The sequence below is a fragment of the Brassica napus genome, unplaced genomic scaffold (genome assembly GCF_020379485.1).
Source record: "Brassica napus cultivar Da-Ae unplaced genomic scaffold, Da-Ae ScsIHWf_3031;HRSCAF=3818, whole genome shotgun sequence".
Taxonomy (NCBI): Eukaryota; Viridiplantae; Streptophyta; class Magnoliopsida; order Brassicales; family Brassicaceae; genus Brassica; species Brassica napus.
Genome location: NW_026016278.1, coordinates 14,916 through 30,784, shown reverse-complemented (window position 1 = coordinate 30,784; position 15,869 = coordinate 14,916). Strand labels below are relative to the sequence as shown.

The 15,869-nt window shown below is 41.0% G+C and overlaps 2 protein-coding genes, 1 long non-coding RNA gene, 1 other non-coding gene and 1 pseudogene across 7 annotated transcripts; 3 read left to right on the top strand and 2 right to left on the bottom strand.

Annotated features, from left to right (window-relative positions):
* Positions 1 to 528: 528 nt before the first annotated feature.
* LOC106397482 (arogenate dehydratase/prephenate dehydratase 6, chloroplastic) lies at positions 529 to 2,025 on the top strand. The gene is given in 2 exon segments (XM_013838065.3): positions 529 to 964; positions 967 to 2,025. Coding segments are annotated over 2 exon segments (1,257 nt in total). The 5' UTR covers positions 529 to 687; the 3' UTR covers positions 1,947 to 2,025.
* A 1,099-nt stretch (positions 2,026 to 3,124) lies between these two features.
* On the bottom strand, positions 3,125 to 3,196 carry TRNAG-UCC. Its single transcript has one exon. It is a non-coding gene; the product is annotated as a tRNA-Gly (tRNA).
* A 165-nt stretch (positions 3,197 to 3,361) lies between these two features.
* On the top strand, positions 3,362 to 5,388 carry LOC106377040 (annotated as a pseudogene).
* Positions 5,389 to 5,587: 199 nt separating this feature from the next.
* Positions 5,588 to 15,838, top strand: LOC106377042 (aspartic proteinase 36). The gene is given in 14 exon segments (XM_048774255.1): positions 5,588 to 6,107; positions 6,448 to 6,577; positions 6,705 to 6,940; positions 7,035 to 7,090; positions 7,093 to 7,178; positions 7,180 to 7,262; positions 7,438 to 7,600; positions 7,683 to 7,756; positions 7,856 to 7,949; positions 8,235 to 8,301; positions 8,387 to 8,419; positions 8,422 to 8,457; positions 8,569 to 8,650; positions 15,591 to 15,838. Coding segments are annotated over 14 exon segments (1,476 nt in total). The 5' UTR covers positions 5,588 to 5,865; the 3' UTR covers positions 15,685 to 15,838.
* Positions 8,517 to 15,591, bottom strand: LOC125602918. Of its 4 annotated transcripts, none has more exons than XR_007335097.1 (5): positions 15,084 to 15,591; positions 14,721 to 14,776; positions 10,130 to 14,138; positions 9,461 to 10,035; positions 8,517 to 8,876 (listed from the first exon to the last, which is right to left on the bottom strand). It is a non-coding gene; the product is annotated as an uncharacterized LOC125602918 (long non-coding RNA). The 4 variants fall into 4 exon arrangements; XR_007335100.1 differs by having other exon boundaries at positions 9,461 to 9,516; XR_007335098.1 differs by having other exon boundaries at positions 8,517 to 9,516.
* Positions 15,839 to 15,869: the final 31 nt, after the last annotated feature.

The following is a 15,869-nucleotide window of genomic DNA, read 5'->3' as shown; positions in this document are numbered from 1 at the left end:
GATAAGTCTGTATATATTTATCGACTAAACAAAAGAAATATTATTATTATCTCAATTAACTTCTCTTTTAAATTTTTAAAGTTATTATCAACCTTAAAGTTTATTTTAAAAACGTATTTACTTTATTTCTATTTTAGTTTTGTATTTATGATTTTTTGTAGTTTCATACATTATTGTGGTTTAAAGAAATAATATACAGAAGTAATGATGGTTTAAAAGACGAAGGTTTACTTTTTAATTTTGTTTTGTTACATGTTTGATATGTGATGGTTCTTATAGTTTCGTAGATTTCATTAATGTTAAGAGAATGAAAAATGAAATTAAAAAAGAAGAAAAAAAGTTGGAGAAAAAAAAAATGATTAAGAATATAAAAACAACTAAATTGTGATATTTTACCAAAAAAACTAAATTGTGATAATGATCTTTGTATTTATAATGCATATGTAAGTATCCATAAATTATTATGCTCGCATGTGAAACACCTAACTTGTCATGTGAAACACCTAATTTGTAAATAATTGCATGCCCAAGGTAATTAAGCACGTTTAATTCCTGAAATATTAAGATGGTAGCCGTAGGTAGGACAAATAATCACACAAGCGCACTACTTAATCCACATTGTTTTTTTGCTTCCTCTACTCTGCTATTTCCTTATCTTCAAGTCCCATAAAACTCCATTGCTAAAACATGAAAGTTATAGCTCCTTCCCATCTAAAACTGATGTTCGGGTCTAGCCAGCCGACGTCACGCTCCTATCCATGTGTACAAAATGCTCAGAGATCTGACTCGTGCGGAACTAGTCGCTCTGAATGGCGAAGCACATTTGCTACTCTAACAAGCAAGGTTGTTACTCAAAAAACCTTACCAATGCCTCCAGTTTCCGTCGGAATCGATCATGTGAACGGTCATAACCGCGCTGCACGTGTCCTGGGAATGAATCAGAAGCCTCTCAGTGTCAATGATCTCCCCCGGCACCCATGCACGGAGGAGCTAATCTACGTGTTGCGTATCAAGGCGTTCCAGGCGCTTACTCTGAGGCAGCCGCATGTAAGGCTTACCCTAACTACGAGTCTGTCCCTTGCGACCAGTTTGAAGTTGCGTTTCAAGCGGTAGAGCTCTGGATCGCCGACCGTGCGGTTCTACCAATCGAGAACTCTCTCGGAGGTTCTATCCACCGAAACTATGATCTTCTCCTCCGTCATTGTCTCCACATCGTCGGCGAAGTCCAGCTCCCCGTTCACCACTGCCTCTTAGCTCTTCCCGGAGTACGCAAAGAGTTCCTCACGTGCGTGATGTCGCACCCTCAAGGCCTCGCTCAGTGCGAGCGCACACTCACAAAGCTCGGTCTCAACGTCACCCGCAAGGCCGTCGAAAACACCGCGGTGGCCGCCGAGCACATCGCCGCCAACAATCTACGTGACACGGCGGCGATAGCGAGCGCACGCGCAGCCGAGATTTACGGGCTGGAGGTTTTGGAAGACGGTTTACAAGACGACGCGAGTAACGTGACGCGCTTCGTGATGCTGGCGCGTGAGCCTATCGTACCGAGAACTGATCGTCCGTTTAAAACGAGCATCGTCTTCGCTCACGAGAAAGGCACTAGCGTGCTTTACAAGGTGCTCTCTGCTTTCGCGGCAAGGGACATCAGCTTGACGAAGATCGAGTCCAGGCCGAATCACAACCGTCCGATCAGGCTCGTCGACGATGCCAACGTAGGGACGGCGAAGCATTTCGAGTACATGTTCTATATCGACTTCGAGGCCTCGATGGCGGAGACGCGTGTTCAGAACGCTCTCTCGGAGGTTCGGGAGTTAACGTCGCTCTTGCGGGTGCTGGGGAGTTATCCCATGGATATGACTCCTTGGTCACCATCATCCTCAACATCCCACACGGCTTCGTCTAAAATGAACCATTCATATGGAAACGTAAACATGGCGAAACCATAATATATATAGTATGTTACAATCTTGCATTTCCAATAAAATAAAAATAATTGCTGGATAATAAAGCATGGTAAACTATAAACAAGACCTACAGTTTTCCATTTTCTCTTCGTGTGATAAGCAGTGCCGTGCTGAACCTTGTCGGCAAGAGAAGTCCCCTTTATTTATATAATACATTTTCTTTATCTTACTATATATTAAATGAAAACCCACTTGTAATTTTTTTTTTCCGACAACAATAATAACTAAAATAACATAAATGTCCTACCCACTCGGAAAGCCAAGCCGGTAGGGTGAAATCAACATAGAACACATCTGAATAGAAACTCCTAACACCTCGTGCAAGCTAAAGATTCATAACTATTTATAGGTACAACTGAAATGATTTTTTTTTTTCAAATAATCTTTCATAAATGATTAATTACTTTGCATTCCAAAAATGTTCAACCGTTACCATGAAAAAATGGAAAGTATATTCTATTTCATTCCCTAACATTTTATAATATTTTAGAAAAAAATAATTTTTAATTAAAAATTAATTCCAAATTAAAAACTTTTGAAATAATTGGAATGGTGATATCTATTCCATCAACTTCGTTTATTTGTCACCAGTTAGTTACACCCTAAATGTTCTTATCTAGATGGACGCATCCAGCTATACACTCATTTGGAATACACATGCAAACCTAGAAAAAATCTTATGTCCACACATCCGTCTAGTGTTAAATGAACGCGTACGACTCTCTCATACATTTAGAATGTAATTTAGAATGTAAAAGGTAATGGAGATATCAGTGTAATACAGCACAAACAATGAATAGTGATTTTATCAAATTATCTACATATATATAAGTTTACTACAAAAAATTAGTATTCATTATATTATTTTATAATTTATTTTTTATAAAATAATTTTATTTTACTTACATTGTAAATTATACATTAAATTTAGTGTACTCGAAGTTATCATGTAAAATAAAATTTAATGTATAATCTGAATTTAAAGAGTGAATTAAGAAATGAAAACAATATAAGATAACAGAATTTCAAATGAATATATATATATATATATAAAATATAATTTATATAAACTAATTAATGTATTCCGTATAGTGGGGACCGGTAAATTTTGATAAAAAGAATAGGGGACCTGGGGCTTCTTTCCTTTTTGCAAAAAGAGATGCGTCTGCCGGGAGTCGAACCCGGGTCTATTGCTTGGAAGGCAATTATCCTAACCGTTGGACTACAGACGCTTTTGCTTATCAATTGATCAATCTATTTTTAATAAAATAAAACGTAACCAATCCGGTTAGAGATATTCGTTAAATCCTGGATTGAAATATTGGTTTGATCGGGTTAGCCACAAAAAAGAAAGTTGGTTCAGGTTATAAAGCTCGTTTTCAAGGTTCGTTTAATTAAACTAAACCAAGTAGGGTTTAAGGTCTTCTTCAACAATGGCGACGACCTTGAATCGATTACGTAGCTCAGTCTCGCATCGAGCGCTCTTCAATTCCACTCGCCATGGCTCTCTCCCTTCGCGAATCCCACCTCTTCGATCAACCACCCGCAATTTCCTCGATTTCTATCAGGTAATCCGATGAATTACTCATTTTCGTGTATCGGAGAGAGACGTTGACCATTATCTATCGATGTCGTTTTGGATCTGTGCAGTTCGGAAACAAGAAAGCGATCGAGGATGAGCGTGCGAGGACTGTAAGCTAGTAATTTAAATTCGATTCATTTTATAATTTAAATTATTGATGTTGATTTAGGGCAGTAACGATGAGATGAATCGGGGGTACTTTGCTGATATGAAAGAGTTCAAGGAGCATGGTGGTAAGGTAATCATGATGATTTGTATAATACATATTATTTTGGTTGCTAATGTAAGTTATTTTGGTAATTTATGTTTTTTTTTTGTAGATAGCAGATGCAAATAAGACTGTTATTCCTGCTGTGTCAGCTGTGAAATTTCCGGAATTAGCAGTGACTCTCTCTAATGGAGAAGTCTTGAAGCTGCCTATTAGTTGTAGTAGTGGCGAGGTTAACGAAGAGAGTTTGGCTGTTCCTAGAGTATCATTGGTGTGTCTGTCTTTCCGAGCAAGCTCTCAGGTACAGATTATTCCACATTGGTTATTTGTTTCATTCTTCAAATGGAACCAAGAGAATGTTTGGTTAGCGTTTATAATAAGATATGTGTAGCATTAACGGGAGTGTTGCTTGTTGAGGTTACTAAGCAGTACAGTGCGCTTGTTGATTAAATATGACTTGTATTACGGCTTGTCTAATTCTTTTGTGATGATGGGATGTGGTTGCTGTGCGTGACAGGGAATGATCAGCTCGTGGAGCAAGCCGTTTCTTGAATCGTTTGGCGACAGGAAAGATCTTCAGGTGTTTGAGGTACTGATCCTGCATCGTTTTTATTGGCTGCTGTGTTTTTTTTTTTCTCTCACAGTATCTTCAGGACAGCTTGTTTTCTGGCGTTTACAGGTTTCATTTATAGACAAATGGCTGTTGGGCTTGGCCCCTATAAAGAAAACTACTTCTCCGGGTCTTGCAAAAACCGAAGAGCAACGAGAACAGCGTCCTGCAGAGGCAAGTGGTTTACTCATTTGGGGACCACTATCACTTCCGGAAAGAAATTAAAGTTCTTAACCTTCTTACCGGGTATGGTAAATTTCCATTTCATCAAGAATGCACAATAGATTCACTCAACCTTTCTGATTTCTCTGTTGGACATACTTGTTTATGTTATAGGTATATCCTCCTACTCGACAAATCCGGGGAGAATAAGATGGCAAGGTTTCGGAACAGCAACTCCAGAGGAAGTATCTCAACTTCTCTCTTGCACCTCACAACTCCTGGAAGATCAATGAGAGGTAACCAATCTGGTCACTCCCTTCAATCATTCGAATCAAAAGACTCCTAATTCTCTTTAGGCCAACAATTACTCAAAATAGTAAAGTTAGAAGCAGAAAAAAACGATCAGTGTAGAAAACGCTTGGTTTGGTATAATAACTTAGACAATGGTATTAGATATTTTAGCTTCAAATGTTTCTTAGTAACGAGTTTTTCTTGTTTTGGAGCACCTTCCTGATAGAGGTTCACGTAAGCAAATAAAACATCTGAGGGTCTTTATTTGTTTCATGACTATGTCCAGTTCGATGATTAAAGCGGAGACTGTTTCAAGAGACACAGTGTTCATGTGGAACAATTAAATTTCAGAACGGCTCACCGAAGACAATAAAGTATCTCTTTATCTTTCAGTTTGATTCAGTTGGTGTTATTGGCACCGCAATAGAGAATCTTTTCTTCCGATCTATATTGGTGCTGGACGTTTAGACTGATTGAGTGCAATGCCCATTCTTCACTTGTTATCTTTTAAAAATGCTGAAATTGAAAGCAATTATACAGTGCTAAATTGCATATCTAACAATTGAAAGCACTTGTTATTATATATATATATATATAGACATATGTGTAGCATATAAAGAAATTGTAATATGGAAAAAAATTTCTCAGTTAATTGACGAAGGTGATAAAAACCCTATCAAAACTTTCGATTAATGCCTTAAAGGAAACTATTAAAACATTGGCTTTTAACTTTTAAGCAAAAAAAAGAAGAAAAGTTACATCCTTGATACTTGTTCATGGTTGGTGGAGCATAGACACATTACATCAGTGCAGCACTAACATGTCTTTTTATGCAACAACCATGAATATACAAAAGAAAAAAAAGTAACTTCGGTGATCAGATATTTACCAAAAACGCCAAAACGATAATAATTTAAGCGAAGCTTCATTCTCATTATTTTATTAAATTAATTACCAAAAATCTACAAAACTTTAGTACTGTCATCAGAACGTTCACTTGACGTCTCTCTCTCTCTCTCTCTGTGAAGAGAAGTTTCGAACTCGAGAAATGGCGGTGGATTCTCCTACAGGAGTAATCATCGCTGCCGTGTTTCTACATGCTGCGACGACCATTGTTTGCGGCTCCGACTCGGTTCTCAAGCTGGAGAGGTTGATTCCGCCGAGCCACGAACTTAGCTTGGCTCAGCTCAGAGCTTTTGATTCAGCTCGCCATGGAAGGTTGCTGCAGTCTCCTGTAGGTGGAGTTGTTGATTTCCCCGTTTATGGAGCCTCCGATCCGTTTCTCGTTGGGTAATAATACTAACAACTTTAGATTTTTCGATACTTGAATTTCTCTTTATTTATTTTCTCATATCCCAGAAATAAAATAAAAATCATTTTTTTTTGGAGTTTGCAGTACAATTGAATCGAATAAACTGTTTTGTTTCTGGTTGGGCTTAGCAATGTGATTAGGTTCTGTCTTAAATATTCGATGCGTTTTTTATTAGATGTGACTATAAATAAACAGACTTTGATTCTGTTTGAAATAGAATTAATAATAGTTTTGATTCTGTTTCTTGACTCTTGTCCTTTCCTTTTTTAGAATCTTGTTTTTATACTTGCTGTTGTTTTTTTTTTGCTTTCATGACAGACTTTACTATACAAAGGTGAAACTGGGGACACCCCCAAGAGAATTCAATGTGCAAATCGACACGGGAAGTGATGTTTTATGGGTTAGCTGCACTCCTTGCAACGGCTGCCCCAAGACTAGTGAACTCCAAGTATATTTCTTATAACATTTTTCTTAATAATCTTGGTTTTTTCTTTTATGATAAGGTATATCTATGTGATCACTTGTTTTAAGTAGCTCTCTTTATATGATATCACTTGTTTTTTGTGTGGTTCCAGATTCAGCTGAGTTTCTTTGATCCTGGAGCCTCATCCTCATCTTCAATGGTTTCATGTTCAGATAGGAGATGCTACTCAAATTTTCAGACGGAATCTGGCTGTTCTCCGAATAATCTTTGTTCGTATTCGTTTAAGTACGGTGATGGAAGTGGCACTTCTGGTTACTACATCTCTGATTTCATGTCCTTTGATACTGTTATCACCAGTACCTTGGCTATAAACTCCTCTGCTCCTTTGTCTTCGGGTAAGCTAGCAGTAAAAATGGTCTATTTGAGAATATGGCGTTTCATGATATGTGATGATGCTTATCTTCAATATTTGACAAAACAGGTGTAGCAATTTACAAACCGGAGATTTACAGAGGCCTAGGCGAGCAGTAGATGGCATCTTGGGTTAGGCCAGGGGCGTTTATCTGTAATTTCGCAGCTTGCTACTCAAGGACTCGCACCGAGAGTATTCTCGCATTGTCTGAAGGGGAGATAAAAGCGGTGGTGGTGTAATGGTTCTAGGTCAAATCAAGAGACCTGATACTGTCTACACTCCTCTTGTTCCATCACAGTGAGTTCTCTTGAACTTGTTTTACATAAGACCTGGAAGTAGATTCAAGGGTTCAACTGATGATTATGAAAGTCATGTAATAAAATGATGTTTGTTTAGTTTGGAATAGGAAAACTAAAAATATATAACACCACGTCTTGATTCAGATAATATGCTGCAATAAAAACATTTTCAGGCCACATTATAATGTGAACCTGCAGAGCATTGCTGTGAACAATCAGATATTACCGATTGATCCATCTGTTTTCACAATAGCCACTGGTGATGGGACGATCATTGATACTGGGACTACTCTTGCTTATCTTCCTGACGAAGCTTACGTTCCATTTGTCCAAGCTGTGAGTCTTTTCTCTTCCTCAGTTCAACCGTATATTATTATACTTTACAAGAAATAAGATTAATAAACCGTTCAACATGCAGATTTCAAGTGCTGTTTCGCAATATGGGCGTGCCGTTACATACGAGAGTTACCAGTGCTTTGATATCACATCTGGGTAAAGTTACTCTCATGTGCAGCATTTATATATAAGAAGCTGTTAATCTCTCTCTCATAGTGTTTAACTGCTAACAAGATTTGAATCCATGTTTTGCAGTGCCGTTGATGTCTTTCCAGAAGTTAGTTTGAATTTCGCTGGTGGTGCATCAATGGTCTTAACCCCTCGTGGCTATCTTCAGATGTTTTCTAGTGTAAGCATATTCATACACTACTTCAGATGTCTGAGAAAAAGTTTAGCTGCTCAACTTTTATCTACATGTCTACTGAATCTAGCAGATTAGAGCCTTTATGATTTTGTGAGACTGAGAGAGACACTTGTGAGGGGCTGAGTTATTTAGTAAATGTAGTGAGTTCTAAACTTCTACTATTCAATTTGGCATACAAGTTACTCTATGTGTTCATTTTCAGCGCTTAGTTAAACATTATCAGTTGGCAGTTAATATTTATTTCTTTGTCTATCATTTGCTATCTATCAGTCAGGAAGTTCAATATGGTGCATTGGTTTCCAGAGAATGTCGCATCGTCGTATAACTATTCTTGGAGGTAACGACTCATAGTTCTTGTAACTTTGATCAAGTGAAACTGAAAAGTGGAATTATATTCTCTCATGCCTGGGTTGCTAATGCAGATTTGGTTCTTAAAGACAAAGTGGTGGTCTACGATCTGTTCGCCAACGGATTGGATGGGCAGAATACGACTGTGAGTGTGTTTTTTTTTTATTTGGTTCTGTTTGATTTATATATCACACCATACATTTAGGAGAGTATGATGGAGATATAATGAAATTGCAAGAGTTTGATAACGTTACAGGTTCCCTGGAGGTGAACGTTTCAGCTACAAGGGGAGGAAGAAGCAAAGACGTAATAAGCACAGGGCAGTGGAGAGAGAACATGTGACACCCGTCACCTCCTATATGGAGGACAGCGTGTCACCCCGACGCGTCATCATACAACAATGTGATACCCGTCTCCTGACACTAAGGACGACGGGCCACCAACAATATCCTGTAATATAAAAGCCCATAAAACCGACAACTCTCACCCATGCCCAAATAAAATCCGAAAGAAAAGTCCAATAGCACCAAGTCCGTCCAAATATCACATACTTGTTTGTCTCACCTGAAAAGGGGAAGAGTGAGGGGTGAGCGACAGGGGAATCGCTCAGTGAGGTATGGGATGCCACCCCGAAGTCCATGGACCCGGACATAGCACTCCGAATAAATATAATTTAATTATAATGCATGTCAAACACAGTACCTAAAGTACCCAAACAACAAACAATGGTCCTAGCGAGGTGCACACTCGCCGCCCACTAACAGGCCAAAACACTACCGAAAAGGTGCTCGGTTCATACACACACCGAAAAAGTGCTCGGTAACACACGCCCGTAGACGATTTATCGACACTTCCAGTCTACGGCTCAACCGGTCGACTAAAGTTGGCCGTGACCTCCATACAATCCGGCATACAGCAGTCCGACTCTGTATCCGTCTCCAAACAAAAACAATCCTAGCTAAGAATTTACATTAAGTGAAACAATCAATGTTGAATCCTCTAACCCCCTAGTTCCGGTTTATGCAAAGAACCTAAAACTAAACAAGCAATGATAGACTCGATTTCACACAGACGGAACACATTAGAAATAAATTATACTTATTCGAGGTCCTAAGCCGAATAAGAGGAGTTCGGGAATAGACCCTCACCTTAGCAATAGAAAAGTGTTGTCTATGAACTCCAGCTGCTCAAATAGACTCCATATCTGAAATCAGATCGAAATTCTGAGTCAGAACGCCTTTCGAACGGTCGAAAACGGAACTGGTCAAGGTTTTCGAAAAAGTCAACCCGCTGGTCAAAGTCAACCCGGTCAAAGTCAACCCGGAAATCGATTTGACTAAACCGACCGGTTTACCCTAACCGAACCAAAATCAATTTAAACCGGCTAACCAACCGGTTAACCGAGTCAACCGAGTTGACTCACTGAGTTGACTCGGCCGAGTTGACCGAGTCGCCGGTGAGTCACCGGTGTCGGTCACCGGCGGCGACGGCGGAGCTGCGGCGGCGGCTTACCGGAAAATGGCCGGCGGCGACGGCGGAGCTGCGGCGGCGGACGGTGGTCGGCGGCGGAGCTGCGGTGGCGACGATTTCCGGCGGCGGCGCGTGCGTTTCACGCGCGCGCGAAGGGCGGTTTTCTGGAGGCGCGTACGGCTTCGTCCGGGCTCCGTTTGAGGCGTGCTTGGTGTCTACGGCTTCGTCTCGACGAGAGGAACACGATGATGGGCTTGGATGCACGAGATTCGCAACGGTTAAGAAGTTATGGTCGATTTACTAAAACGGCCGAAACTAAACTCAAAAATATGGCGGTTTCTGGTTACCTTTGGTTGCGGATGATGGTGGTGGCGAACTCAACGGTCTGGGCGTGTGGTGGCTCCGGCGAGGACTTCTGGTGAGCTTTCTCCCCCTCTCTCTCTCTCTCTCTCTCTCCCTCTCTCTCTCTCTCTCTCTTCTCTCTCTTTCTCTCTTTTTAAAGAAAACAACCTGACCCTTGGGCAAGGTTTAGGGTCATTACAATTCTCCCCCACTTACAAGGAATTCGTCCCCGAATTCATGTCATAAGCTGACGTGCCCAATGTCATCATAGCAAAACCTCGAATACTAATCTTCGCTCGACCTTTCAGGTCTCCTCCTGGGTCTTATCTCCCTCCCAATGAACTCGGACAAACAAAGTCGATATTCCCCGAACTGTCTTCTCATGATGATCCAAAATCTCCAATAGATAATAAGGTTCATAAAATCTTTATGAACTCACTTGATGTCTACTGCAAAATAGTTATAGCGCCTTCTCAACTTTTGCAATGCTGTCATATGAACCAAGTACTAGAAGGCTGATATACTGCTGATAAAGTAACTGCAAGCAATTAATCCAATCCACTCCAGCGAAGGATACAATTCCATGTGTCTCGGTTTAAGCTCCTTTATCTTCTGAGTCTTAGGTCCCTCCTGAAATGTCCTTATTTTCAGGTATATTAGGTGCTCATATGTAGCTCCAAATCCTTACGGTGCTTAGCTGCATAAATTCTCTGACGTCATGGGATTCCGAAAGCCCATCATTGAGCATTTCCATTTGCTCAGCCGTCTTTTGAACCATTAATACTTTTAACTCATGTCGCTCCCCCACTTTGGTCCAACAAAGTGGTATACTATAAGGTCTACCATAAATAACCCTTGTATATTAATTTTTTTTTTTTTTTTTTTTTTTTTTTTTTTTTTTACTCGAAAGATAATTGTCGATGTAGGCAAACTCTGGTAAAGGTAGATGCTTTCCGAAATTCCATCCCACGCAATCTCTGAACATATCATTTAAGTTCTCAATAGTCCTCTCTAACTGACAATATGTCAACGGGTGATAAGATGTACTCATATGATCTTTGTACCAAGTGCCTTCCGAAAGGCTTTCTGAAATGTAGATGTGAACTTCGATTCCCAATCCGATACAATGTTGACATCCATGAAACTTCCTGAACTCAATAATGTAGGTCTGCTCCAATTGATTAGCCCTGATTATCTTCTTAATTACTTAGGAAATGGGCTGACTTGGTAAGTCTATCCATGACTACCCATGTGGCATCCTTTCCACATATGGTGATTTAAAATCCAATAACAATGTCCATAATCACCATGCCTCATTTCTACTCCAGCAAAAGCAAGCTCAAAAATAACATGATAGATGACTGATCCTCTGTTATTGCCATATAACATGTCTGGCACCGCGACGCAATGTAGTTACAAACATCTTCATACTACACCATTATAGTTAACTCTTCATATCTTTGTACCCTTTGGTCTTCCCGATGGGTAGAGAAACACGAGTGATATGTTTGTTGTAAGATTCCTTTTCTTAACAACTTATCGTCCAACACACAAACTCGGTTTCAGTACAAGTATATCCTGCTCAAAGCTGTATGATATCCAATACTCCCAATCTCGATCTGTTCAACCAATCCATAATGCTAACTTGTGCTTGTGTATCCTCCATAGCAAAACTGCCTGCTACAAACTCAATCCAACTGCACTGTCCAAGTACAAGTTTTTAATAAATGAAGATAAATTTCACATTCTAATAATCCCAGAGAATCTGAACTTCCTTCCCGTACAATTACGATCTCCAAAACTATAACGCAAATACCACTACAGCCTCTCTGGCATGATGCATATGAATGACTTAATCCTCATACCTTAATTTAAATCCAATCCAGTATCTGACACATCACAGTAAGCCTCAGCCTCAGTAGAACCCAAAACTGGTGTCTTCATTAGTTGTGCTTCAATTCAGTGAAACTCCTCGAACAAAATCTATCCAGCCACACTTTACGTCTTTACATGTAGACCGCGTCTTTAACATTACTATACCGGTGAAACCCTTGATGAACTTCCAGTAGTATACTATTAACCCAAAAAGAACGGCAGATCTTTGTAGCGCTCTTAGGTTTCGACCTTCCCGAAACGGTATTAATCTTCTTTGGATCCATCAAAATTCTGCTTCCAAAACCATGTCAGCCAAAAATACAACATTCCTCTGCCAGAAGCTACACTTCCTCAACTTAGCGAACAACTGATGCTCTCCAGGCTTATCCAACGCAATCCGCGAAATGCTCACAAATCTCCTTTCTTCTCCAAAATAAATCAGGATGTCATCGAGGAATACAATCGCACACCTATCCAAATGTTCATGAAAACGTCATTCATATCTTCATGAATGCAACAGTGCCTTTGTCGACCCAAATGGTATCACTGCGTCCCATAATATCCATAATGTATACAAAAATTCACATTCAGTAGATACTCTTCAAATATAGTAATCTGATGGTGTTCTGATGCCATGTCAACCTTCGAGAACTATAAACTTCCTATAAATAATCCACTAATTCATCAACGCGCGGAAGCGATACTTATCTTTAATGGTCACTTTGTTCAGACCTTTGTAGTCGATACAAAATTGAAACTCCCACCTTTCTTCTTTACAACAACAATGATGATGTTCCCCACGGTAAAGTATCCGGTCTGATAAAACCCTTGTCTGATGAATCTTCAACATGCTCTTTCAGCTTTGTCATCTCTGTTGGTGCTAATCGGTATAAAACTTGTGAAACTGGTGTTGTTTGCTCCAAACAAAACGCAAGAGTTTCTCATGTGTCATGTGATGACCGTTCCAAAGGTCACAAATATGTCCTCATACTCTGCAATAACCGGAAGATCCTGCAGCTCATGTTGTCCATCAGCCTTAACCATCGAGATGGTAGTCAAAAATCTCTATGTCCTTGTATCCCATAACTCCTCAGTATGTAGCATGCATGCACTAACAACTTCCATCTGCTCCAGCAATCGGAACTCTTGCCATCAGGCAATCCAACACTACTTGATGCCGTGACAATCAATCCGTCCCAAGGATAACATCGTAAAAACGTAGCTCCATCTCTGATGAATATCCGAACAAATCGGCCCTCCAAGCATAACTGGTACCCTGCGATGGATATAAACAGCTCCCAATGTCCTATGTCAGTTGTCCAAACTGACACATCTCTGAAACGATCAACACTGCCAAAATTGGTAAACATACCAAAGTGTAACTCCAACACCCACACAACGCAAGCTGCTGCACCCCAATTCAAAAGCGATCTCCACGAGTTCACAAAACAAATATATCTCCAAAATAGTCAATATACTCGTACACACAACAACACATGCCAACCAATGGCTCATATCACACACCACAAAATCTCTAGTAACAAAACTCGTGGAACGATTGCTTGAAGTGGGCTGGTGGCAGAAACGTCATATATCCACTCCTGGATAGCCTCGAAATCATGTCCGAAGAAACTGATAACTCCCGAGAAAACTGACGAACTTGGACTTCACGCAACTGCTGAACATCTGTCGAGAACCTTGATAGTCGAAGGACGAATGACGATGATTTTACTCATCGTCATAGAAAGAGACATTTGAGTTAGTAATTACTGGACAGAATGGTGCAAAAAGAATTTCGAAATGTATAAATAAATATATAGTTTTTTTTTTTTAAGTTGAAAACCGATGAAAACCGAATCCCCTGACCGCCATCCCGGACGGAACCGGGATGGAACCCGCTCTGATACCAAATTGTGACACCCGTCACCTCTATATGGAGGACAGCGTGTCACCCCCGACGCGTCATCATACAACAATGTGATACCCGTCTCCCTGACACTAAGGACGACGGGCCACCAACAATATCCTGTAATATAAAAGCCCATAAACCCGACAACTCTCACCCATGCCCAATAAAATCCGAAAGAAAAGTCCAATAGCACCAAGTCCGTCCAAATATCACATACTTGTTTGTCTCACCTGAAAAGGGGAAGAGTGAGGGGTGAGCGACAGGGGAATCGCTCAGTGAGGTATGGGATGCCACCCCGAAGTCCATGGACCCGGACATAGCACTCCGAATAAATATAATTTAATTATAATGCATGTCAACACAGTACCTAAAGTACCCAAACAACAAACAATGGTCCTAGCGAGGTGCACACTCGCCGCCCACTAACAGGCCAAAACACTACCGAAAAGGTGCTCGGTTCATACACACACCGAAAAAGTGCTCGGTAACACACGCCCGTAGACGATTTATCGACACTTCCAGTCTACGGCTCAACGGTCGACTAAAGTTGGCCGTGACCTCCATACAATCCGGCATACAGCAGTCCGACTCTGTATCCGTCTCCAAACAAAAACAATCCTAGCTAAGAATTTACATTAAGTGAAACAATCAATGTTGAATCCTCTAACCCCCTAGTTCCGGTTTATGCAAAGAACCTAAAACTAAACAAGCAATGATAGACTCGATTTCACACAGACGGAACACATTAGAAATAAATTATACTTATTCGAGGTCCTAAGCCGAATAAGAGGAGTTCGGGAATAGACCCTCACCTTAGCAATAGAAAAGTGTTGTCTATGAACTCCAGCTGCTCAAATAGACTCCATATCTGAAATCAGATCGAAATTCTGAGTCAGAACGCCTTTCGAACGGTCGAAAACGGAACTGGTCAAGGTTTTCGAAAAAGTCAACCCGCTGGTCAAAGTCAACCCGGTCAAAGTCAACCCGGAAATCGATTTGACTAAACGACCGGTTTACCCTAACCGAACCAAAATCAATTTAAACCGGCTAACCAACCGGTTAACCGAGTCAACCGAGTTGACTCACTGAGTTGACTCGGCCGAGTTGACCGAGTCGCCGGTGAGTCACCGGTGTCGGTCACCGGCGGCGACGGCGGAGCTGCGGCGGCGGCTTACCGGAAAATTGGCCGGCGGCGACGGCGGAGCTGCGGCGGCGGACGGTGGTCCGGCGGCGGAGCTGCGGTGGCGACGATTTCCGGCGGCGGCGCGTGCGTTTCACGCGCGCGCGAAGGGCGGTTTTCTGGAGGCGCGTACGGCTTCGTCCGGGCTCCGTTTGAGGCGTGCTTGGTGTCTACGGCTTCGTCTCGACGAGAGGAACACGATGATGGGCTTGGATGCACGAGATTCGCAACGGTTAAGAAGTTATGGTCGATTTACTAAAACGGCCGAAACTAAACTCAAAAATATGGCGGTTTCTGGTTACCTTTGGTTGCGGATGATGGTGGTGGCGAACTCAACGGTCTGGCGTGTGGTGGCTCCGGCGAGGACTTCTGGTGAGCTTTCTCCCCCTCTCTCTCTCTCTCCTCTCTCTCCTCTCTCTCTCTCTCTCTCTTCTCTCTCTTTCTCTCTTTTTAAAGAAAACAACCTGACCCTTGGGCAAGGTTTAGGGTCATTACAGAACAGCTCACAGATTAGTTATACAAGTGATTATTACTACTTGTTACAAGTAGTTTTCCTCATCAATATTTTGCTCTCTTGGAACTTCCGCTTCTTGTAGCTTTCTAGCATTCACTCCCCCCACAGAGGTTGGGAACTTATTGGTTGTAATCTTATCACATATAGTATGTATCACTAATTAATTCTTACTTACCATCACACGAACTCAGTCTTATATGAATTCTTATCAAATGAAGAAGGTTGGAGTTACAACATCTTTTGAACAAAATATTTGCGTACTGTGAA